Source organism: Macaca mulatta, chromosome 2 (assembly GCF_049350105.2).
Source record: "Macaca mulatta isolate MMU2019108-1 chromosome 2, T2T-MMU8v2.0, whole genome shotgun sequence".
In the NCBI taxonomy this organism is placed as follows: Eukaryota; Metazoa; Chordata; class Mammalia; order Primates; family Cercopithecidae; genus Macaca; species Macaca mulatta.
Window position 1 is genome coordinate 100923404 of NC_133407.1, and position 23737 is coordinate 100947140.

The window sequence follows — 23737 nt, forward strand, 5'->3', positions numbered from 1 at the left end:
ATGATCAGAAGGGACAATGGCAGAATGTCACACGCCACCCTCCTCCAAAAATCCCCCAGTGATCACTGCCCTCTCCATCCCTCTTAGATTTTCCACTGGTCTTCCTGGTCCCGTTGCCAGCCCTCAAAGCTCAGGAAACTGCTGCTGTGGCTGTGGCCTGAGCCAGTCAGCGTAGCCATGCATAGTTCGTGGGTGTGGGGACTACATGCTGTCCCCAGTAGGGAGAAGGGACCACGTGCTACGCTTTGTGGCCCAAACTCAGGCAGGGCCCAAACGCAGGCCAGAACTCAGGGCTTGACTCCAATTCACACACACACCACACAACGGGGAGGAGTCCTTCAGGGGTGAAAATCTAACCACAGGTAATTCCCAAAGAAGGTAGTCACAGGAGGCATGTTTTCCCTGAGGGTACCCTCTCTTCTTCATGACACCAAACCAGCATCTCAGGCTGCATAATTCCTGTCTTTTATTCCCAAATTCCAAAATTAAGGTGGTTGGAATATAGATCTCCAGTGACTCATTCCCCCAAAGCCTGGTGAGCCCCCCTAAACAGAGCCCCATATGCAGGCCAGGCCCTCTTTCCTCTCTGCTCCATGGACAAGGGAGTTGCACAGAAGGGTAGGCAGGGCTGGAGGTGGGTGGTAGTCACCTTTTGGGTGCTATAGAAGGGGTCCAGGTCCTCCAGGGGCTCTCCGATGAGCTCTCGGGGTGGATTGCCATAGAGATCTGGCAGCTTTTTGGAGGCCTGCAGGTCCAGCTGGGGCCGGGGAGCCTCCTCCTCAGGCAGCCCCTCTCGGCTCTCCCGCAAAGTGGTTGAGCCGCGGGCTTGCTTCTCCGCCATGCGCTTCTCGATGGCTGCCAGGGACTCCCGTGTGAACCTGCGGAAGCTGCTGGTGCCCCGAGGTAATAGGAAGTTTGCCATCTTCTCATCCTGCTTCTGGGCACAGGCTCTCCTCACGTTGCCTGCGGGGAAGCTGGAAGACACAGACAATGGGCCTGATGCTATGCCCAGGGACAGAGGGCAGGGTGGGCAGACCTCCTGGGGGTGGCTGTGCTGATGGAGGGAGGGACACCATCTGCAGAGAGGCTCCAGACCCCAGGATGCCAACAACTCCACAGGCACACCTGGGCAACACTGGCGTGGGTAAACCCAAGGCCCCCCAGGCTATGGGGCACACATGTGGACAGGCAGCAGGGTCACCTCCTCTTTCCCCTCCTAACAAGCATGTCTGAATTCAAGCAGGCAAGAGTGACTGTGTCATCCAAGCACCTTCTTTTTGTCCCATTCCACACAAGAGGAAACACTTGCATCTTTTGGTTTCTTAGCTGTCATCACCTGAGACATTTCTCAGCTTGGAGTTGTCATCCAGATGTTGGCACCCTGGTGTACACAGCTGTGGTGGAGCCCCTGCGGAGAGGCTCCCAAGGAAATCCCCAGGGTGCAGAAACCTTCTGAAACAATCTGGCTCAAAAAATGGGCAATGCCTCCCTTGCCCATCTGAGCTATTTCCCTTCCTTGGAAAGGTTAAAATTAGCCTGGCACTTTAGGTAACTTGAACTTCAGGTAACTCTGCCTTCCATCTCCCCCATCCCTTTTAAAAATACATACATGCTTACAGATTTTGTAATAACCAAATAAAATTCTAGCAATAAATTGAATCATATTGCAAAAAAAAAAAAAAAGGGAAGAGCTGATGGAGTATCTCTGGCTCCTCACACTGCTCCTTGCTCCCCTCCTTCCAAATGAGAACAAATGAATGCTGATCCCAAGTGACAGCAGAACTGGAAAACGGTGACCACTCATCAGCGAGGACATCCAGCCGGCACATGCATGTGACGCCAAACCGGGAGAATGTGGCCCCTGGTGGCCTCAAACAATCCAGAACCTGGTGTGAACACACTCTGCCTATGACACCGAGGCAAAAGAATGCAGCCCCAACTGCCCCACCAAAACAGGATGTGGTCAGAACAGCTCCTGACCGTGACACCAAGCCGGCAGGCTGCATCGCTAATGACCACATCAAACCAGGGAATGGTGGGCACCAGTTCAAGAGGGCACGGTGGACACCTGTTGGACATCTCTGCCAGAACAAAATCCTTTTCCCTCGCGAGGGTCAGCTTTGCCTTGATCTTACTCCTGCAAAACACGTCACTGATGACCCCAACGAGCTGCTGCCGTAGCAACCCCTGCACATGGCCGCCAAAGGGCCTGGACTTTGGGGCCGCAGCCCTGAGCCCTGGATTGCTGTGAAGCAGGCACCTGGCCAAGAGACAGGTAAACGGTGAGCGAACACAACACACTCAGACCTCACAAGGGCGCCTCTGGTCCCTGGGGAAGTGTGGATTGAAATTTGTGAAGGGAGGCAGGACAGAGGTCCCAGGACTTGCACGTGAAGAGCCACTCTATGTCTTTTTCTTGTTTCATTCAAGTAAAGTTAAAGGAACATCTTTGTTAAAAATAGCAAGTGAGGGAGTAGGTTTCCACTCTATAAAAGCATTTCCCTGTCTCCCTTCCATCTTTGCGTGAACAGACAGACATCCGTAACACTCATCAACGCATGTGAGTGAGGACTTCTTTTTCTTAGCTTGTGGAAATTTGGGTTAATTTTAAACTATTTTCTTTATACTTGTCTTCACTACTTGAATTCTTTAAAATGAGCTTGCATTATTTTTACAGAAACAATAAAACTCATTCGTCTTTTTATTTTAAAAATAAAAAAAAAAAGTCTGGATGACAGCAGCTTCTTACAGGGCAACCCTCCCCGCTATGAGCAATCAGTTCCATAAATTGGGAAGCCACCTCTTTTGCTTAGACTGACTTCCTAAAAATAGTGTTCTCTGTCTCACTGTATCCATCTGTGTCCATATGCCTGCAAGGGTTGTGGGGACACATGCACGCCCATGGATCTGCAGAGGCTCACTGGTACACACTGGCAAGGGTTTGTGTGTGAGAGAGAGAGGGAGTGCGCCTGTGCGGGTGCAAGCTGACACCTGCACATACGTCTGTTCCAGTAAAGGTGTGTTTTTAATTTGTATTAAACAAAGGATTCACGCAGTTACGTGCACATAAGTGTACAGATGGATGAATTTCCACAAACGGAACACACCTGGTAACCAGCACCCAGAAAAAGAGATAAAATGCTCCCAGTCTCTCAGACTTAGGCTGCCCTCCAGTCACTAAACACCCTCCTTTGCCCAGGGAACCACTCTCCTCGCCGCTAATGGCATAGATTAGTTTTGCCTGTCTATGTATTAATAGTTCAGGGGGCCCTTCTTAACAGACTCCGTGAAGGGGTGGTGGAGAGATTTAGGGGAGAAATCACATCTCCTTCTCATTAACCTCTCATTCAAATTGACCATTTCCTTCAGTTGTGAATGTAGGCAACAAAGCAGAAATTGTGACCAAAAGAAACTGCAGATATTTCCCTGTCGTGTTACAGTTGCTGCTGGCCTCTCAAATAACATTAATACTCATCACGACTTCAAAATTACAGCACTTAGATTTGCTGCTAGATCTCAATATTTAAAACATGAATAAAGACATATACTATCTATCAAAAATTGGTTTCTGTGTTCTGAGAGCTGTATTTCAATATAGGTGGTTTCCTTTTAAATCCTATGTGTTTTCTTTTGTCTCAAAATATGTGCTTCTGAGATAGGCTTCATTCAACTGGTAGAGGAAGGTTAAGACCCTGGCTTGGTCCTTGCTCAGATGCTGACCGTGGGGTCCCCTCCTCTGCACCTTAGCTTCTCATCTGTAAAGAAGGATGAGGCGAGCCTCCAAGTCCTTTCTGGGATTCTATAACGCTCTTTATCGTGAGTGGTTTCAGCCACTACCCTGGCCTCTGGCTCTGACTTACCTGGACTTTGTGTCATTTCCGGGTGTGGATTGGGACCCCAGTCTGCCCCACCCTTGGACCTGAGAAATTCCGTTCTGAGTCTTGCAGTAGCCCTGTGGGATGGACGAAGACCAGAGAGGCAGATGTCCTATGTCCAAGCACTTCCATAACCTCTCCAATCTTCTCCATCCAAGGCCTGGTGAAGAAGCCCTAGGTCCTAAGGAAGATCCTATCCCGGCTGGCCTCCAGCAGAGCATCCACCCCCTCGGGGCCCTGGCCTGGGAGGGGTATAGTCTGTCCAGGGGAGCTGCTGAAACCAGATTCCAGATGAAGCTCTCTGCTGTAGCAGCTGGGCAGCCTCATGTTCCAAAGTAAACCTACCAAGAGTGTCCTTTGTCTCTGGGGCCCCCAGGCAGCTCCTGGTGGGTGGGTGGGATCTGCTTTCTCCCTTGTTCTCCAGCCACCTGCACCTGGCTCCAGCCCTGCCCTTCCTTTAGCAACTCAGGGCCCACGCCCTGCTGTGGCCAAGCCTGGCTGAGTCCTGGCTGCAGGGTTTCCGGTGCTGCCAGGGTGAAGAGGGCTCAGGGGTGGTCTGAGGATGCTCTGTGCTCAGGTTCAGCCACACCTCTCAGGCCTAGGAGGTCAGGCCTGCAGATTTCAGAACCCATCCCCTGGCTGTGGAAGGTTGCAGGGGAAAATAGGTAAGCAGGGGCCCCTGGTCTTGGTCTCACATAGCCCCAGCGTTTGGGGAAGCTGGACCTGGCTTGATTGTAAGACCACAGTCGCTCATCCCCTAGATGCCAGCACCTCATGATTCTCCACCCCCCAGGACAGCTGCTCCATATGCATCAGCTTGGCCATCTGCACCAGCCCTACCGCAGCTCATCAGGCTGGGACTGCTCCATCCGGCTATGCACTCTTCCCGGGCCAGGCTTTCCTGTCCTTTGGGCTTCACTCTAGAGCTCCACCCCCAACTCCATCCTGCCCCAGGTTCATCAGCTTCTGGAACTGGATGCATCCCTCCCTGCATCCTGAAGGTTCCTGAGAGCACAAGATGGGAGCAGACTGTGAATCTTCCTTTCCAGACTGGCTCCTCCTGGCATCCTTTCTTCTGGCACTGGCCACAAGCTTCCAACCCTCACCCAACATCACTGCCCTGGGACAGGCCTCCTTGCCCCTGCTTGGACCATGGCAGTGCCTCCCTCTATCCTTCTATCCCACACATGCAGCCCCCTGCTCCTAGATTTAGACATTCTCCAACATTCTGTGTGCCCTGAGTGACGCCAGAGTCACCTCCTGCTCTCTTCTCCACTCCACCTCCTCCAGGACACCTCTCCTGACTGCCCACTCACCCAAACTGACTCGTTCCTGTGTGCCCCCTCACCCAGCTCTGGCCCCTTCCTGGCCTCTGCTGGTTACTGACAGGCCCTGTAGTACGTGTATTCACATCAAGGTAGAGATGCTACACAGGGAGAATATTAACTGTTCACACCAGAAACTAGACCCCCCTGCACTGTTTTCTCAACTGGCTTTCCTGAAGGAGGGTTTTCTGAATGCAAAGGCACAGAGCTGGTGCTCAATCAGCAATGGTGCCACTGCTATGACATGGACACAACAGCCAGGCAGGTAGAGTGCAGCTGTAGGCACTGTTTGAGGTGGGAGATGGATGTGGGGTGAACTACTTGTCCCGGTTTACATGGGACTTTCCTCATTTTGGCAGTAAAATTTCTGCACCTTGGGACACCCCCAGTCCTGGACAAACCAGGGTAGCTGGTCACCCTGGGGAGCCTTCCCTTTCCTTGCAGCCCCTCCCTATTCACTCCCCTCCCTGATCCCAAAGGAAAGCACACTTCAACTTCCTGAGTCACGTCTGGCATTTTGGTCTCCTTGGAATCGGAGCCTCTGGAACACAGCATGCAAAGAATATTCTTTGCCACGTAAATTTATGCAAAGCATTGTGTGGAAGTGGTTCCCAGGCTTCCTAGAAAATCTCTGTGGGATTCCTCCACTCTGTGCTCCTCTCTCCTGCCCTGCAGCTGGGGTGACCTTGGGCTGGAGCACCCAGCACCTAGGGTTTGCAGTCTCACCAACCCCAGAACACAGTGCAGCTTTGCCCGGCCACAGGGCACTCCCCTTCTGCCTGCCCCTCAGTGCTAAAGAAGAGGCTCAGGAAAAGGGTGTGGATGCCCTCAAAACAGGAGCTCACTCCCCAAAGGTGGAGGTCAGGACTCCCTGATCATACTCTGATCACACTCCACAAATGAGCACAGGGCCCCTGCTCTCTACCCTGGCTGACTGGAAACCCTCCAAAGATGAGTCTGGGTGCTCCTGGACTGGCAACACCAGGGACAGGAGAATGGGACTAGATGTAGCTTGACAAGCTGTAACTTCACCCCAGTCATCCACGGGCCTCCAAATGGGGAGACGACAGCTAGGAACCTCGCTCACTCCAGGCTTCCTTGCCGGGAGTCGCCCATCAGAACTTCTAGCCCTGCTTGTAAGGCAACTGCATTTCTTCCTTGAGAACATGTCAACCCATCAACACCTCACAGACTCATTTTATTAATTGAATGATTCAGTGAACATTTAATCAGCACCCATTATGTACACGGTCCTAAAAATGACTACACAGAATACTTTTCTTCCCAAAGTGATGGATCCCAAATCAACAAGGCATAATGGGGGGATGAGGAAGAGTCATCAGTAAAGAGAGTCTGTGGTGGCTGGCAAGGAAATTCACCCAGATTTGCTGACATTGGCAACGAGGAAATGCCCTGAGCCAGAGAACCAGGCCTTGCATCCACCTCTGCCTCCCCCTCTGGCCTCTCAACTCACCCTCTTGAAGATTTCCTGTTCTTAGGGATAAGGAAGTGGTTAGGGCTGTGCTTGGAAGTCAGCTCACCTGAGTGAATCTGGGCCCTGGCCATGCATTTGTCTTGTGTCTTTGGGCAGATGAATTGATTGATGTTTCTCTACCTCAGTTTTTCCATTCGTAAAATGGGGTTAATAATAATATCTATTTCACAGGGCTGCTGTGAAACATAAATGTATTGATATTTGTACATGCTTGGCACACAGAAAGTGCCAAATGAATTTAGTTGCGACTGTGGTTACTGTTATTATTATTCTTACGAGAGATCCACCTCAGAAGGCCTCCTTGTTGCCCACACCAGCCCTCCCTGCCTGGGCTCTTTCCCTCCTCTCTGTATTCCTGGCACACTTGAATTCCCATTCCTACCTCAGCACAGGATGGATTAGTTTACTTGCATGCCTGTCTCTCCCCTGGATTTTTGTCCTGGTCTCCCAAAGCAGGGACTGGTGAATGAAGGAATGAAAGAATGAGGGAGTGTGAGATTAACCTTCCTATTGCCTGGATACACACTCACACTGTTGTGACTCAGTGCCCTTTCTAGACCTCAGTTTTTCCAATCCCAGGCACTGGACTAAGGACCGCCCCAGCAGCATCACATGCTCATTCTGTGCCCTGCGCTGCACTTAGTACTGTTGGTGGATCACCTTACTTCATCCTTGCAACAATCCTAGGAAGATGGGGGTTATTAGCCTCGTTTTACAGATGGGAAATCTGACTCTAGGACGGATGAAGTTGTCTCAGTCTGTCTGAAGCCAGGCCTGTGAGCCTACCCATTGCACCACATTGCCTCCTACCTCTGCGTGCAGAGAGTTGGATAAAGGCTCATGGCTTGCCTATGGCCCACCTGCCTGGACGGGGTCTGTGACCCCCACTTCAAGGCTAAGAGTCAGCCCTGTCAGCCTCATCTGGGCCTGGTTCTCCCTCTATGCAGCCCAGATGCTCCCAGGGAGACCTAGCTGATTTCTGCCCATGCCCGAAGAGTCAGCAGTTTTCCTGGCAGAACCGATTCCCTAGCAGTTTTTCTCTCCAGCTCAAGCACTATCCAACAACAGGGTGGCTACTCATTCACTGCATGTGGCGACCAAGTGCTACTGTGGACTGAGTTGTGCTATTGTAAAGTCACACCCATTTTGCAGGCTTAGTACAATAAGGAATGTTGACTATTTCGTTAATAATTTTTAATACTGATTACAGGTTAAACAGATAATATTTGATAGTATTATACTGGATTAAATAAAATGTGTTCAAGTTTAATTTCACTTTTTTTGGTTTAAAAATATGGCTATTAGAAAATTTAAAATTGCAAATGTGGCTTGCATTTGTGACTCATATTTCTATTGGATGGCACTGACATCAAGTTCCAGCCACCAGGCCCTAAGCCCTTAAAAAATTCTACCTGAGGCCGGGCACAGTGGCTCACGCCTGTAATTCCAGCACTTTGGGAGGCCAGGGCAGGTGGATCACCTGAGGTCAGGAGTTTGAGACCAGCCTGGCCAACATGGTGAAACCCTCTCTCTACTAAAAATATAAAAAATTAGCCGGGCGTGGTGGCGGGTGCCTGTAATCCCAGGTATTCGGGAGGCTAAGGCAGGAGAATCGCTTGAACCCGGGAGGTGGAGGTTGCAGTGAGCGAAGATTGCACCACTGCACTGCACTCCAGCTTGGGTGACAGAGCGAGACTCCATCTCAAAAAAAAAAAAAAAAAAAAAGATTTCTACCTGCTTTGGGGCTGAACCTCAAGCTAGTCTCTGGGGGAGATAAGTGATGGGTGGGGGTGGAGCTGGGAGGCTGGGGCTGTAGGGAAGAATTGAAAGAACATTGTCCTCCACAGACCAGAAAGTGGCCATCCTGGTTTCTGGCAGTGGCTGTGGGTGGTTGTGGAGGCTCAAGCCACAGGTTGGGATGGTGGGGGATGTAAGTAGGAGGGATCGACAGTAAGTTTCAGACCATCCCTCCCGCCCAGGCAATTATCTGCACAGTCTCGGCTCTCCCGGGCTAACAGCTTGGACAAAGGCTCGGTAGGGGTGCCAGCTGGTGCTGGTGGCCTGTGCTTTCAGGTCCTTGCTCCCAGATCAAAGGCACATTGGTCCGTCCTTGCACGGGGCCTCAGCTAACCAGCTCCCCACAGGCTCCGCTCCTTTGAGGCTGCATAGGCATTAACCCTGTCCAGTCTGCAGCCCAGTTCTAGGGGAGCTGGGAGTCTGAGGAGCCTGTCCTTCTCTACTCTTAATCTCTGCCTCCAGCGATCTTGCTAAGTCCTTCAGAATCATCCCCATCCCTCCCGGAGGTGGAGGAGAACACACCCACCCTGAAGCCGGGGAATGCCCTCATTTACATGCATTTGCATCTCATTTATTCCAACACCCAGGCTGAAACCGAGGCTAATTCAGCTGACAGGAAAACCCTACCCACTTTAGCTCTGTTGCTCTGCTGAAGTGATTCCCCCGGCAGGGATGAAATGAAATGGGGGTCCCTAAGACAGGGTCCTCCTCCAGAGGTGAGAACTGAGGAATAGTGGGCCCTTCGGCCTGAGCCCTGAATTTAGCCCACCTCCCAAGGACAAACTGGCCTAGGGGTAGCCACTCTCTTCCCTGAAAGGCGGGCTGCCCTGATTTTTTCTTCAGAGCCCTTCCCCACAGTAAGGATGGGGGTCGGGGGCTTGGCAGCAGCTTATTCAACCCCTCGACTGTTCATCAGTGTCTGAGTGTCAGGCCAGGGGAACTGCAAAAGGCCCAGATCGTTCAGGTACCTCCTCCACAGGGTACAGGGCATCCCCCTCCCTCAGGCCCGAGTCTTCTTTGTCAGTCCCTTTACACATGCCCAGGTCCATCCACAGGGGATCTAGAATATGCTGAGTGGCACTTCGCTGTCAGCCAAGGCAGCACTGCCCTGGCCCTGGGTCTCCAGAGTGGGGACCTGGATGGTCTAATACCCTGAAACCACAGAGATCCAGAGTTGGAGAGCCAGCTCAGTCACCAAGGGCATCTCACCCCAGACGCCAGACCATCTCTGTGTACACCCACATGGTACACATAATCAGGCCAAAAGGTGCCCACATGTGGCCCAGGAAACACCCTCATGGCACACAGGTGCCTGAGACAGCAATCAGCATTCTAAGTCTCTTTCTAGCTCAATTCCTTCCAACTCATTTTTCTCAATACTTGAGCTGAAAAAGAGCTTCACAGAGGAACTGTGCATTGATGCCATGGCAACTGAGGCATTTATGGGGTACCTACTGTGTGCACTAAGGGAGATGGAAACCTGGGAGGCCCACCTCTAGGGTCTCTTAGTGTCCAGAGGGAAATAAGCCAATCAACCAATACACTAAACTTATGCCACAAAGGTGTCCATGATGTATTATAGCCAAATGTGCAACCTTTTTTTTTTAATATTCTTTTATACTGAGGTATACTTTAAACACAAGAAAATGCTTCGGGTATACAGTTGGATGAGTTTTGACAAACGCATACACCTGTGTAAGTGCCACTCCAAAAAGACAGTAAACATCCCCTCACCCCAGAAAGTTTCCCACTATTCCTTTCAGTCAACTGCTCTGATTTCTATCACCTAGGTTTGTTTTGCCTGTTCTAGCACTTCATGCATATGGAATCCTACCTTATGGGCTCTTTTGTGTCAGGCTGCTTTTGCTCAACACTATGTTTGAGAGTTTTACTTTTTATTTGCTGGCGAGTGTGAGCTAAGCTCCCTGTGTAATGCACTGTGAATACAAGTCACCCATCTGGGAACATGTCCTTAATTTGATCATAAAAGGTGAGGACTGGAAGGGACCTGAAGTCCAGCTATCTCTGGGGACCGTAGGCCTCAAGGGATCCTTAGAGAGATTTTTTTCTCTCTTTTCCTCAGACTTCCTGAAACAGAAGCTCAGTAATTAGACATCTAATAGGCACCTGGGCTCAGCAAGCAAGTGGGGGCTTTCTTTGGGTTTTCAGTTTTGTTGGCAACTAGCTGTCGCTTTATTGAACTGGCAGTCTGTGCTGCATCTAACCCAGCACAGTGGTAGGGCTGTCGCTGCAAACGGCCGCCTGAGCTCTGTGTCTTCTTCCGATCACGTCTATGAGCAGAACATGAGGAACAGAGGCTGGGGTGGGTAGCCTCTGGCCCTCAGTCTCCTTGTACTCCACACCCGCTGGTGTCCCTTGAGTGGAGCCCTGGGCTCAGTAGAGAATGAACACGGGCTGGGGTTCTTCCTAGGAGCAAGCCCAGAGGCAGCGGAGCTGGGCAACCAAGGGCTGGCGCCTTGGCTCTGAGGGGCTTGTCTGGGCCACTTTCCTGCGCTTGGCCCAGGTCGATGAGGCTGGGGTTTTGACGGCCAGGCAGGGTGCACTGATTGGGCTGGGCTGGGCTGGTCCCACCCATAGTCTGATTTTTTTCCCCCATCTTAGATCATTTGGGGTACCTCCCGGCCTAGCCTGAGTGTAGGGGAATGGCTAATGTAGCTTGAGTACCCTGAGAACTGATTTGGTGCCCGAAGCCAGATTACCTCTCTCTGCTCTGCCTCTCTTTGAAAGCAGCCTCTTGCCTCGCACAGGCCTTCGAGGAATCAATACCCACCAGAATGGCATTTACCATTCTCCTGGTGCCAGGAGAAGCCTCTCTCCTGTTCAAAATCCATTCCCAGAAACCACGGGGGCTCCCTGGGCAAGCGCAAGGGTGAGGTCCTGTCTGAGCTCTGCCCACATCCCCGTGTGACCTTGAGCCTATGGGGCAGCCAGCACCAGCCTCGGCCACCCAGGGCTGTTCAGAGGCCAGGGAAAGCCCTTGGTGATGATGACAGGGGGTTGTGAGTGGACAAGGGACCCTCCTGGGTGCACACGGACGCTGAGAGCATCTCCATCCCTCCACTCTGCTAATAGCTCTGTGGGGACATGACTTTCCACTGCCACCCTAGGAGATTTAATCAGGAGAAGAAACTGAAGAGGAGAGAAAGAACTGAAGCCTCAGAGCACAGACATTCTCTCTCGACAACAGGCCCAGCCACATAATCTGAGCACTCACCTCTCCGAATTCTGTGCATCCTCTGTGGAGGGGTTCCAGTCCCACCTCTTCCAGGCAGCTTCCCCTGGCTGCTCTGGGCCACACTGACTTCCCACCAGGGAAGCTCAGCCCCTAAGTTCAACCTTGCATTCTTCCTGTCCTGGGCAGATCTCTCCCTGGCCCTCTGAGGCGAACCTAGCCGGTCCTAAGGATTTTCACTGTCCTTTTCTGCCCCTCCAGAATAGTAAACAGAGTGAGGAATGGACAAGAGAGGTTGAGAAACTGTTCTATCAGACTCTGGCTTCGAAAATCACAGCTAAATTTTATGTTGGGCCTGGGGCACACCAGGTACCCCTTGGGGAAATGAAGTTGCAGGGGGAGGCTGTGGTACCAAGCTCCCCAGCCCATGGCTGTGGTTCTTCAGGGAAGGCAGGTGACAGCAGGCAGGGTGGAGAAGGTAAGATAAGTGTTAAAGAATTGATGTCAGACGGCCCCAGTGATGTGCCAGGGGTGATGCCTACCTCCACAAAGCCTGGTCCTGGGACTTTCCCCACACTGGGGGTCCCAGGCTCCGAGAATTGACGTGGGGTCTCTATAAATAGCGTCATTCCATATTGATCATCTTAAAAAGACACGGTATGTTCTAGGCCCACGGAGAGGAGAGTTGTGTCTAAAAATAGTCTCATCCCTAGGAACCGCTGCCAGCCTGAGGCAAGTGGTGTAAGCTGTGTATAGCCGAATGGGCAGTCTGAAGGGGCGGGTCAGAAACAGAGGCACAGAACCTCTCCGTCCCCACCCCATTCCTTCTGCTCCAACCCACGGAGCTCGCCCCTGTCTCAGGGCCTTTGCACTTGCAGTTCCCTCTGTAACATTCTTTCCCTAGATCTCCTCAGGCTTGGTTCTTTTCATGTTATTCAGGTCTCAGTTCAGTCTCCTCCTTCAAGGGGCTTTCCCTGCCCACCGAGTCTAGAGTCACCCCCATGTCTCTCCATCACATTGTCCTGTTGTATTTCCTTCATAGCACTAGCGCCTATCTCAAATTATCTTCTGCATGGATTGGTTTAATGTTATCTCCCTACTTGCATGTAAACTTCATGAGAGCAATTGTTATAGCTTGTCCACCTTCTAGAACCTTCCGTGGCCCAAAGGCATGAACTCTGCCTCAGACCTCTGCATCAGGGCAGACTGGGCTGGCAGTAGGCCATGGGGCTCTCCCATCCCAGGCTTCCCCTGCAGCCCTGGCCAGCCCTGTAGTGGGTCTGCTTCCCACAGGGCCCAGTCTCTGTCCACAGGCTACCCACTGGCCCTGCTTTTTCCTCTCTCTGCCTTCTTCATGTATTTAGCCACAGGGCTTTTCCTCCAGCTCCCTTCTCCTAATCCTATCACCCTGGATACCTGCCCTAGACAACCTCATCTTGTCCCCACACAGGGCTTTCTGGAACACCCTTCTCTCTGCAGAGCAAGGGCTCCCTTCCCTTCTTGCCCATCACCCACAGCAGGAATCACAGTTCCTGCCATCAAAATCTCCCTCTCGGGGATTCACAGAAAGAGTTATTCCCCCTACCCAGGCCTTCCCAACTGCCCCATGAACAAATAGTAACCACTACACACTTCACTGGCACAATCTTAACTCACAGACCTGAGGCTGAGGGAAAGGCTTTCCTCCCTCATGGCGATGTGCTGCATGGACACGCATGTCTACAGTGTCCACTCAAGGCTCTCCCGACAGCCCTCCCTGACCCCACCCCTCGCCAGCTCCCTTCTATCTCTCTCCTACCTCTTCAACCATCAAACTCTTTGAAAGAGCTGTCTACACATGCTGTCTCCACGTCCTCACCTCCAGCTCGCTTCTCAACCCACTCCAAACTGGGTTCCATTCCCACCAAGTCACTCATTCATTCATTCAACAAGAACCTGTCTGTGCTGGGCATACATTCTGCGGGCGCTGAGTAGAGTTTCTCCTACCAAGGTTACCAGCACCCTCACCGTGGCTCGATCTAATGGACACTTCTTTTTAAATTATTCATTCTTTTTCTATCTATTCATGAACTTATGAGAATGCACCTTAAGTCTCTCAGCAGAAGGAAACAGGGCACTTTCCCTCCCCCCCGAGCGGGGCACTCTCCTTGTCTTCTGCAGCACCTCCTACTCCTGGCTTTCCTCCTACCTCTCTGGCTGCTCCTTCTCAGCCTTCTCTGCAGACTTCTCCTGCTTTGATGGTTGGAGTGTTTCTGGGCTCCTGACTCAACCCCCTTCCTTCTTACCCTCTACACCACGTTAGAATCACCTGAGTGCTTTCAAAACTCCTGATGCCCAGGCCCCATCCCAGGGCCAAATGAATTAGCACGTCTAGGGGTAGAGCCTGAGCATAGGTATTTTTATTTAAAGCTTTCCAAGTGCTAATGTCGCCAGGATTGAGAACCCCAGGTCTGTACTCTCGCTGGGCAATCTAATTCAGTGCCATGTCTCCAATGACCAACCTCTGCTGAAGACTCCAAGTTTCCATTTCCAGCCCAGATCTCCATCCTGAACATACTTCCTTCCTGGGCCCTTCCCTCCAACTACCTTCTGGATGTCAGCATCTGTCCCCGGAAGTACACCAGGTTCAAATCAGAACCATGAAACATCTGTCACTTCTCCTTTGCTCTTCATCAAGTTTGCCAACCCAAATTTAACTTGCCCATTCTTCTTCTCATGGTGCGCCAGGGGGCAGCACATCTCACTTAGTAAGACATTGGAGGTGGGGAATGGGAGAGCATCATGTCACTTGACAGAGAAGGAAGATGGGACACCATAAGTTCTATTACCTGTGGTAAACTGCCAGTCACCTCTCCTTCAATGGAAAGACTTCAGATGGCACCCATGGTCTGAGCTGGGGAGGTGGTAGAGTACACAGCAGATATTGACACTTGGGCTCAAACCCAAGTTCTGCTACTTAGAAAATGTGATGGTATGCAACTATTTAACCTTTCTGGACCCCCAGTTTCACCATCTGCAAAATGGCCATTATGATGGTCCCTATCTCTAGGGTTGATGCAAGGATTCAGTGAGATTAACCTTATAAAGCGCTTAGTGCCATGCCTGGCCTGCAGAAAGCACTCAGTGAATGTTAGCTATTTTTAGTAACATTACTGAGGATAAATTCCCAATTCCTGAGCAGAGCTCACAAGGGCCCCCGTGACTGTGACCTTGGCTTTAACTCCGCTCTTCTCTTCCTCACACCATGGGGCCCAACGAATCACTCAACTAATAATTGTGCTGTTTCACATTTCTGTGCTTTTGTACACACTGGTCCTAACAGCTAGACTACATTGTCCTTGCCTGGAAAACTCCTATTCACCCTTCAAAACCCAGTGTGGAAGGTTATTTTTGTTAGAATAAGACTCTTGACTATCCCAGTCAAAGGTAACCACCTCTCCTGTGAGTGGGCTCTGGGGACACACTTCTATCACTGCACACCCTTCCAATAACCTTCCCAAGAGTGAGCAGAAGCCAGCCTCCTCTGAACAGAACACAGACTGCAATTTGGCACTGTCCCTGGCTGCCCTCAGGACTCCCTTCTCTTTGGATTGCCTGGGCACCAGCCTCCGCTGTTCCCCCATCCCCAGCTGTCTTGGTGCTTCCCACCAGTCCTCCGAGCCCAATCTTCATGCTAAGTGAGTCAATCCTAGAATTTTTCCAGGGGAGCTTTGATCAACACACAGAGAGGGGGCTGAGCACCTTAGAGCCCAGCAGCTGCCCATGCTGCATTGGGCTGAATGCTGGCTCTTGGCACCCCAGGGCCAGTTCCCCTTCTGCCCAGATCCTCCTGGCTCAGTTCTAGGATCTCAAGGTATCTTCACACTGAGTGGTGCCCCCAATCCACTGATTCTCTAGATGACTTTGAATAAGTCCTTGAGCTCCTCTGGGCCTCAGTATCCCCACTTGTACAATATGGTGGTGATGATATGATTAAAAGTTTAATGAGGCTCTTTTCAGCACAGAGTTGGACACTGTAACATAGAAGCTGTGTTCCACACCCTGGCTGTCTGTCGCCTGACTTCACCCTCTCCGTGCTCCTGCGACAGCAGCCTGACCACCCTCATTCCACCTCTCACTCATTACCATCAATTCATGTGCACCTGCCCAATTCTAACCGAATGGAGTTGAGGGCAGTGGCAAGGGCCTGGGCCCCCAGTAGCTGGGGCCTCTGCTGCTCAGGGTCCCACTAGATCCTGAAGGATGGTTGGAACTTGGGAGAGGGCTTTGGATGCCATGGCATGGTGGGGGTCACGTGGTGTGACTGTCGGGATGATACTGCCTAGGCTCACTGGGAGAGACACCTGGGGTCTCAGCAGGAGGCAAGCAGATGCCTGGGAATGGAACATAGGCCCAGGACCTTAAGAGGAGATAGATCCCATGGCCCGGGGCTCGGCTGAAGGCACTAAGGAGCACAAGAGTGAGTCCTGCACTATCTTAGCCATGGCGTCCTGATCTGGCTGTGCGCTGCTCTCCAACAGGTGTTTGCAAGTCAGGCCTACAGCCAGCGACTTGTCCCCAACATCATTTCCCCCCATCCTCATCACCACCACTAACAGTGCCCACACCTCTGGCCCCCACCAGCCCTTGGCGTCTCGGACAAGGCTTGACACCTCTACTTTCTTCCAGGGCGCCACCAAAGACGATCAAATAACACAGAGGTCAAGAGCCACCTCCCATCAGGGTGCGTGGATCTGTCCGGCTCAGAGAGAGGGGGGCAGAGAACTCTCTCCAATCTCAGCGCACAGAGATCTCTACCCCTTCGAGAAGCACAGAGATCAGATAGAGGAGATGTGGCCCCTTTAGGGCGTCAAAGGGCACCGAGATCTCTACGTGGTCTAAGCGCGCAGAGATCTCGTCCCACAGAGAGGACAGCCCCAGCGGACGGTTCCCCCTGGGCCCAGAGAAAGGGGGTGCGTGGCTTCCTCCCCCATATCCAGCCCTGCTCAGTCAGCCCCCGCAGCTCCCGCTCTCTGAAACCACATTCACTGCGCGCCCAGTCGCCGCTCTGACCTTGGGGTCTCCGGCCTCCGGAATCCGGGTCCCAATCCCAGACCCTCCCCGAGCCTGCGCCAGGGATGACCGGGAAGCTGGGGCCGCAGCTCCCCCTCCCCCGGCCCTCGACAGCGCACCGGGAAACCCGGAAGGAAAGAGAAGGGAAGGGGGGCGCACGGTGATTAGAGACGTCTCCCCCGGGGATCCCCTCCAGCCGGGCGGATCTGCGCCCCTTCTCCCCCTCCGTTTCTCTGGGGCACTGATCGGGGAGGGAGCGGCTGGGTGGACCCGGGCAGGGGAGGAGCACGCTGGGGCTGGAGGCTTCGGCCCTCGGGGAGGAAAGTTGGGCGGCGGCAGGCGGAGGGGGCTCCGGCCGGGCCAGGGCTGCCGGGCGCGGGGGCGCTCGCTCACCTGCTGGTCCCCCGGCCCGGCCCCGGGGTGGGCGGCTGCTGCTCGGCGCGGACTCGGCTCGGCGCGGGGCTCGGGGCACTGGGCGCAGGCTCAGTGGCCCCGGGGGAGCGATCCCCGCATCCTACGGGCGCCGCCGCCGTCTCGGCTCCGCGGCTCGGTTCGGGCTCCCGGGCTGGGCAGGCGGCGCGCGGGCTCGGGTTGGGGGCGGGGTCGGGGGCGGGGTCGGGGCGGGCCCCGCCTGGGCTCGGCCTGGGGCTTGGGGCCCCGGGCTGGCTCCGCCCCAGAGCGACGCGCCCGAGGCTCCGCACGTGGCGCTCCGCCCGCTCGGAGGTGGGGGATACACCGGCTCCCGCCGGGGTACACACTCCCACACTGACCCGGGGGCGCACAGCCACAGACAACCGCCCACGCGGCCGCGGACAGACAGACACAGGCGGGGGTACACACACGCCGACCCGGGGACGCTTTGCCACAGATGGCCACCCACGCGGACGCGGACAGACACACATTAACAAACACTGGCATATACACCAGCACACGCCGGAGTACACACACACACACACACACACACACACACACACACACACAACCTTGCTGACTTGGAAAGGCTACATCAGACACCCACCCACCCACGTGGACATGGGCGTATACTGACACTCATGCCGAGACAGACACACGCTGCCATAGGCATACCTGCACTGACACAGACACACACATGCACCCTGAGACAGATACACACCCCCACACACCCACACAGACCCAGACAGACACATCATTGACACACACTGACACTGAGGAAGACACTCTGACAAACTTAGACACCCACATGACTTAGACACACATCCACTGACACACTGACACAGAGACACACACACTCACTCGAACCACACTTTCCTGGAGACACACTTAGTGATGCCACAGAAATCTGCACAACGGTACACACTACCTGAACATACTGACGCACATGCTCACAGAACCAAACACACACCCAGACCCAGAAGGAAGCAGGCAACCAACACAGAGACACCCACACGCGCACACACAAACACACACACACATATATACATGTATACACACATATATGTATGTATATGTGTGCCTGGAGTCACATACCCACACACCAACTGTTTCTCACTCAGAGACATGGTCACAGGCACACACACACGGAGACATATGCTGACAAACAGTTGCTCACACGCCCATGCCCAGGACCTATGGGGACACACTTCTTGTTTAAACAAAACAGGCCATCAGGGCAACCCGCTTGGGTCCCCTTCCACGCTGTAGAAGCTTTGTTCTTTCCCTCTTCACAATAAATCTTGCTGCTTCTCAAAACAACAACAACAACAACAAAAACAAAACACAAACAAAACAAAACAGGTCATCAGCTTTTGCCCACAGATCACTACAGTCATTGGTAGTGATGGTACACTTTTCTGCCACATTTTCAGGGCTCCCAGAAGCAAGAACCGCTCTTAGAGAGCCAAATGGGTGCCAGGATGGGCACAGAGGTGCTGGGTTTGGGAGCCCAGAGGCTGGGACCTGCTCCTCCATGATGGGGATCTTGGAGAGGTGGGAGGGCAACGAGGTGGGTGAGGGACAGTATCAGTTTGCGACCTGGGTGTGGGGCTTCGTTGGACACCTTAGGTACATACGGAGGGGCTGCTCTGCTTGCGGGAACGGATCAGTAAGAAAGTCAGTCTACGGGAAAGTTCAGGACACGGGCCTTTCCGGCCCTGAATTGAGTAGGGTGTTTGGGGTACAGACGGATGGACTACAGGTCGGCTGCCAGTCTTTAGCGCCTGACGAGCCTCAGGTTGGCTAGCAGCTCCCACTATCGGCCAGAAGGGGAAGTGCAGGCAATGTCAACGTTTCAGCCCCCGTGCGGTACCGCCTTCCCAGAGTCACACCTACCAGGCAGGAGAGTACAGTAGCAGGAAGGTCCTACCTCCCCTAAGAACTTCCCTCACGGGCTTCTCGGCCTCAGAATGAAGATTCTACTTGCAAACTGACATTGGGTCAAGCAGGAGACAAGGCTCGGATAGAAGCTGCTGGGGGTAGGGTTGGAGACCTGCCTCTCCTCCTTCCATACGTAGCAGAAGTGGAGTTTTCAGTCTCCTGTTTAGTATTGGGCAACTGGATGTTGCCAGCAGGAGAGGTGGGCTGAGCCTGGTAAGTCTACATGCACCCTGAATTTAAACAGGGGGAGAGAAGCCCAGGGGATGGGGAACCAGAGCTCTGACCCTGTAGAAGTTCATCCATAAAAGCACACCTTGTGGTCCAAGAGAGGCCTCAGAGTGCAGAGAAAGGCAACAGGTGTCTGGAGACAGGCACTTCCTACAAAGAGCCCTTGCCAAGATCTTGGCTACTCCCTTCTCTTTGCCAGACCCTATTTAAATTTTTTGTTTTGTTGTATGAGACAGAGTCTTGCACTATCTCCGGGGCTGAAATGCAGTGGCGTGATCTTGGCTCACTGCAACCTCCACCTCCCAGGTTCAAGCAATCCTTCTGCTTCAGCCTCCTGAGTCTCTGGGATTACAGGTGCTTATCACCATGCCCAGCTAATTTTTTGTATTTTTAGTAGAGACGGGGTTTCACCATGTTGGCCAGGCTGGTCTCAAACTCCTGACCTCGTGGTTCGCCCACCTCAGCCTCCCAAAGTGCTGGGATTACAGGCGTGAGCCACCATGCTTGGCTAACCCTTTTTAATTAAAGCAATAAGAGGAACATGTCATTGGCTGTCAGAGATAAATGTTTTTAAAAACTAGTATTTCCTTTATTCACCCCTCAGTTCCACCCAAGGTTTGCCTTTACTTTGCCTCAGGTTCAAAGTTGGGTTAACCATATCGTTACTCCTCTCTTGTGTTTTTGTTTTATTTCTTCCCCCATCATCACTCCACTGCCATCTCCTTCTCCACACAGGCACCTCTCTAAGAGCTAAAGTAGGTCTTTATGTGCACATCCTTGTAAAACAGGTAGTATTGTTGTTTGTGCATATGCGTTTTCTCTTCTAGCAGCCCAAAGCTTTCCTTTTTATATTTTACTTCTATTGAACCTACATAATGGAAAAGTGCACAAATCCTAAGTGTTCACTTGAAAGGGTTTTCTGTTGTTGAACACATCCGTGTGACCAGTACAACACAGAAACCAAACGTTATCAGTACCACAGAAGACCTCTTTGTGCTCTCTTTCCGTCACCACCACTACACCCACCCAGAGTTAACTACTACAGTCACATCAAATTCCCCTTGCTAGTTTTGCCTGGTTTTGATATTTATTTAAAGTGGAGTTGTATAATAGGCTCTTTTGCATCTGGCTTCTTTTGATCAGCTTTATGCTCACGAGAGTCACATGTTGCTGCTTGTTGTAGTTCATTCTTGTTGCTGTACAGAATCCTATTGTATGCATATACAAGACTTTACCCATTCTACTGCTGATGGGCATTTGGGTAGTTTCTAGTTTGGGGTTCGTGAGTAGCACACCTATGAACATTCTAGTACAGAAATTTTGATGAACATATGTACCCATTTCCGTCAGGTACATATCTGGGAGTGGAATTGCTGAGTCACAGGATAGTGTTTGTTCACTTTTAGCAGATGTTGCCAGACAGTTTTCCATAGTGGTTCCACCAATATTCACTCCACCAGCAGTGAATGTATGCATTCTTTAACACTTAATACTTTTGTCATTTTCATTTTATCCCCTTCAGTGGGTGTGCAGAGGTTTCATATTCTGGGTTTAATGGGCATTTCCCTGATGACTAATGAAATTGAGCACATTTTTTATGATTAATGGCCGTTGGTGTGTATGTGCTTTTTATTTATATGAATGGGTATTGTTCTAGATTTCCTTCTTTTCCTTATGTTTCTCCCTCAACACCCTGCTTTTGAGTTGTATCTGTGATAGCTGCAGAATGTTCTGTATTCTGCATCCATGACACTTTATTAATCCATTCCCCTCAACGTGAGAGATTGAAGAAGGTAAGTAACTGTTTTGTGTTCCTATTTTCTTCACTCTGCTAATTCCAGGAGTGGAGGTGGACGAAGAAGCAAGTGGGGTCTCAGATCCATAAACAGTCAGGACCAGGAGGCATCTTAGACTGTGGAGGTGCAGGTTGAGGCTGAGAACAGGAGGCCTGGGGGAAAGGCCACACAAAGGCCAGCAGACCCAGAAATGCCTTGCTCAGCGCTCCCCGGCAGAGGCTGGTCCTCCCTCATACAGATGGCTATCTCTGAGCTCTAGATGGGGGGCATCTGGCGCAGTGGAGGCAGACTCGAGGAGCCTTACTGAAAGTAAGGGAGTCTAGTGAGAACCCTGGCTTCCTCCTTCTGCTGAGTGCTGGAACTCTGACTCTTAACGTGCACTTCCCACTAGGCAGGGGGCTGGGAAATTTCACATTGAGACACTGACCAGCCCAAGAGAAAACATCTCTGATACTGGGCACCAACATTACCATCTATACTGCCCACTTGTCAAGAGACTCTGCCTGCTCCACATTCATCCCCACCCCTCTTTCTCCTTGCCTGCCTCTCCCATGAAGGCTGTAAGAGGCAAAGAATATTTGCCTTTCCAGTTTTTCCAGTACCCAGTGGTGGCCATGTAACTTGATGAGGGCCAAGGGTCAGAAGCAAACCTCTGCTGGGGAAGGGCAGCATCTGAGAGAGCATTTGTTTTCCTGGTAAAAGAGGACAAGAGCTGCTGACTCTACTGTCGTCCTCTTCTTGATTCTCCCCACCTTGAATGAGGACGTGATGCTTGGAGCTGACAAAACCTCTCTCAGCCTTGAAGGGAAGGCTGAGAGATTTGCAGAAACATTGGCCCTGATAACAGTGAACCATAGAACTAATGCCTTTGTACTTCTCTTTCACTTTTTTTTTTTTTTTTTTTTTTGAGATGGAGTCTTGCTCTGTTGCCCAGGCTGGAGTGCAGTGGTGCGATCTTGGCTCACTGCAACCTCCACCTCCAGGGTTCAAGCGATTCTCCTGCCTCAGCCTCCTGAGTAACTGGAATTACAAGCATACGCCACCACACCCAGCTAATTTTTGGATTTTTAATAAAGACAGGGTTTCACCATGTTAGCCAGGCTGGTCTCGAACTCCTGACCTCATGATCTGCCTGCCTCAACCTCCTGAAGTGCTGGGATTACAGGCGTGAGCCACCGCGCCCAGCCATCTCTTTCACTCTTTGTTTAAACAAATAAGACAGGATTCTCTGCCGCCTGCAGCCAGATTGTGTTGGGTGAGGAGGGGCCTGGTAGCTCAATTGCTCTGAATACAAACTGTTTACCAGGTCTCGTGTTTTTAACCTCACTCTTCCTCCCCATTTTTGAAGATACCCAATGCCTGGAATCCTGAGAACTTTCCAGGGTTTTGAAGAGAGTGGCTACCCCTTGCTTTCTTTTGCCAGCTTTCCCTCTGCAGGCACACTCTGCTCTGGCAGTTACGGCTCAAACTTCCAGGAAGTTGTCATCATATCCGCTGTTGGCCCCTCTTCCGTACATTTTGTCCTTTTAGAATGATTTCACTGTTGGTTGGGGACGGTGGCTCATGCCTGTAATCCCAGCACTTTGGGATGCTGAGGCGGGCGGATCACCTGAGGTCAGGAGTTCGAGACCAACCTGGCCAACATGGTGAAACCCGTCTCTACTAAAAATACAAAAATTAGCCGGATGTGGTGGTAGATGCCTGTAATCCCAGCTACTCGGGAAGCTGAGGCAGGACAATCACTTGAATCTGGGAGGCAGAAATTGCAGTGAGCCGAAATCGCACCACTGCACTCCAGCCTGGGTAACAGAATGAGACCCTGTCTCAGAACAAACAAATAAACAAACAAAATTATTTCACTGTCATTTTAGTGACATTTCAATAGTTATCTTCCACTATATTTTGAAGAAAGTCTTCCATTTCAGTTTCTACCCCAGGTAGTTTTAAGTAGTAACCAGATACTACCCTCATGGGTTATGAGCATTCTTGCTTTATTTTGAAGGCCTGAGCAGTTGAGACCCTCTATCTTAGAAGGAGCAGAGAAAAAATAAATGTATTCAAGGTCGAGGCCATGACCTGCTGCCAAAGGGCTGGTGACCCGATCCTGCCTTTATACCTAGACAATGGACAAGGTAATGCTCTTAGCTGAGGGACCATTCCCATGTGGGAAGCATCTGCTGTCTCTTACATGTAGCCTCAGCCCAAGTCAGACACACATGCTCTTGCCTCTACCGGTGGCCCCAGTAACTCAAATAATGCCAGTCTGCAAATATGCAAATGAGGAGGAGTCGCCCCTTCCTCAAGACACTTGACTGCCATCTGCTGGAAAGTTGAGAGAAAATAAAAATCTCTGATGAGTAGGAATGTGCATAGTAACCCAGGTTATGTGAAGCATGACGGTCCCTGGCATCGGCTCCTGCCTCCACCTGTCTCATCTCCTTGCTACAAAATGCAGTCCTTCACCCATCAGCTCTGGCCATTGTAGTGACTAGGGAGCAGGATTTGGAGGGCCAGAAGCCTAGATAGGTTTCTTCACTTATAACCCATGTGACCTTGTATTAAACACACAACCCTTCTGGGTCTTACTCTACTCATATATAAAATGAGATAATTCTATACTTACC

At 51.7% G+C, this 23737-nt stretch overlaps 1 protein-coding gene across 13 annotated transcripts in view; it reads right to left on the reverse strand.

Moving 5' to 3' along the window:
- Positions 1–17331, reverse strand: part of SCN5A (sodium voltage-gated channel alpha subunit 5) — a 102512-nt gene extending 85181 nt beyond the window's left edge. For all 13 annotated transcript variants that reach the window (XM_015131332.3, XM_077992187.1, XM_015131334.3 and 10 more), the window contains exons 1-2: positions 17131–17331; positions 650–974 (exon numbers count right to left, since the gene is read on the reverse strand). In XM_015131332.3, coding sequence (XP_014986818.2) covers positions 650–922 — 273 coding nt within the window. In that variant the 5' untranslated portion in view covers positions 923–974; positions 17131–17331. The remainder of the gene's footprint in view (positions 1–649; positions 975–17130) is intronic.
- Between the last annotated feature and the right edge of the window lie 6406 nt (positions 17332–23737).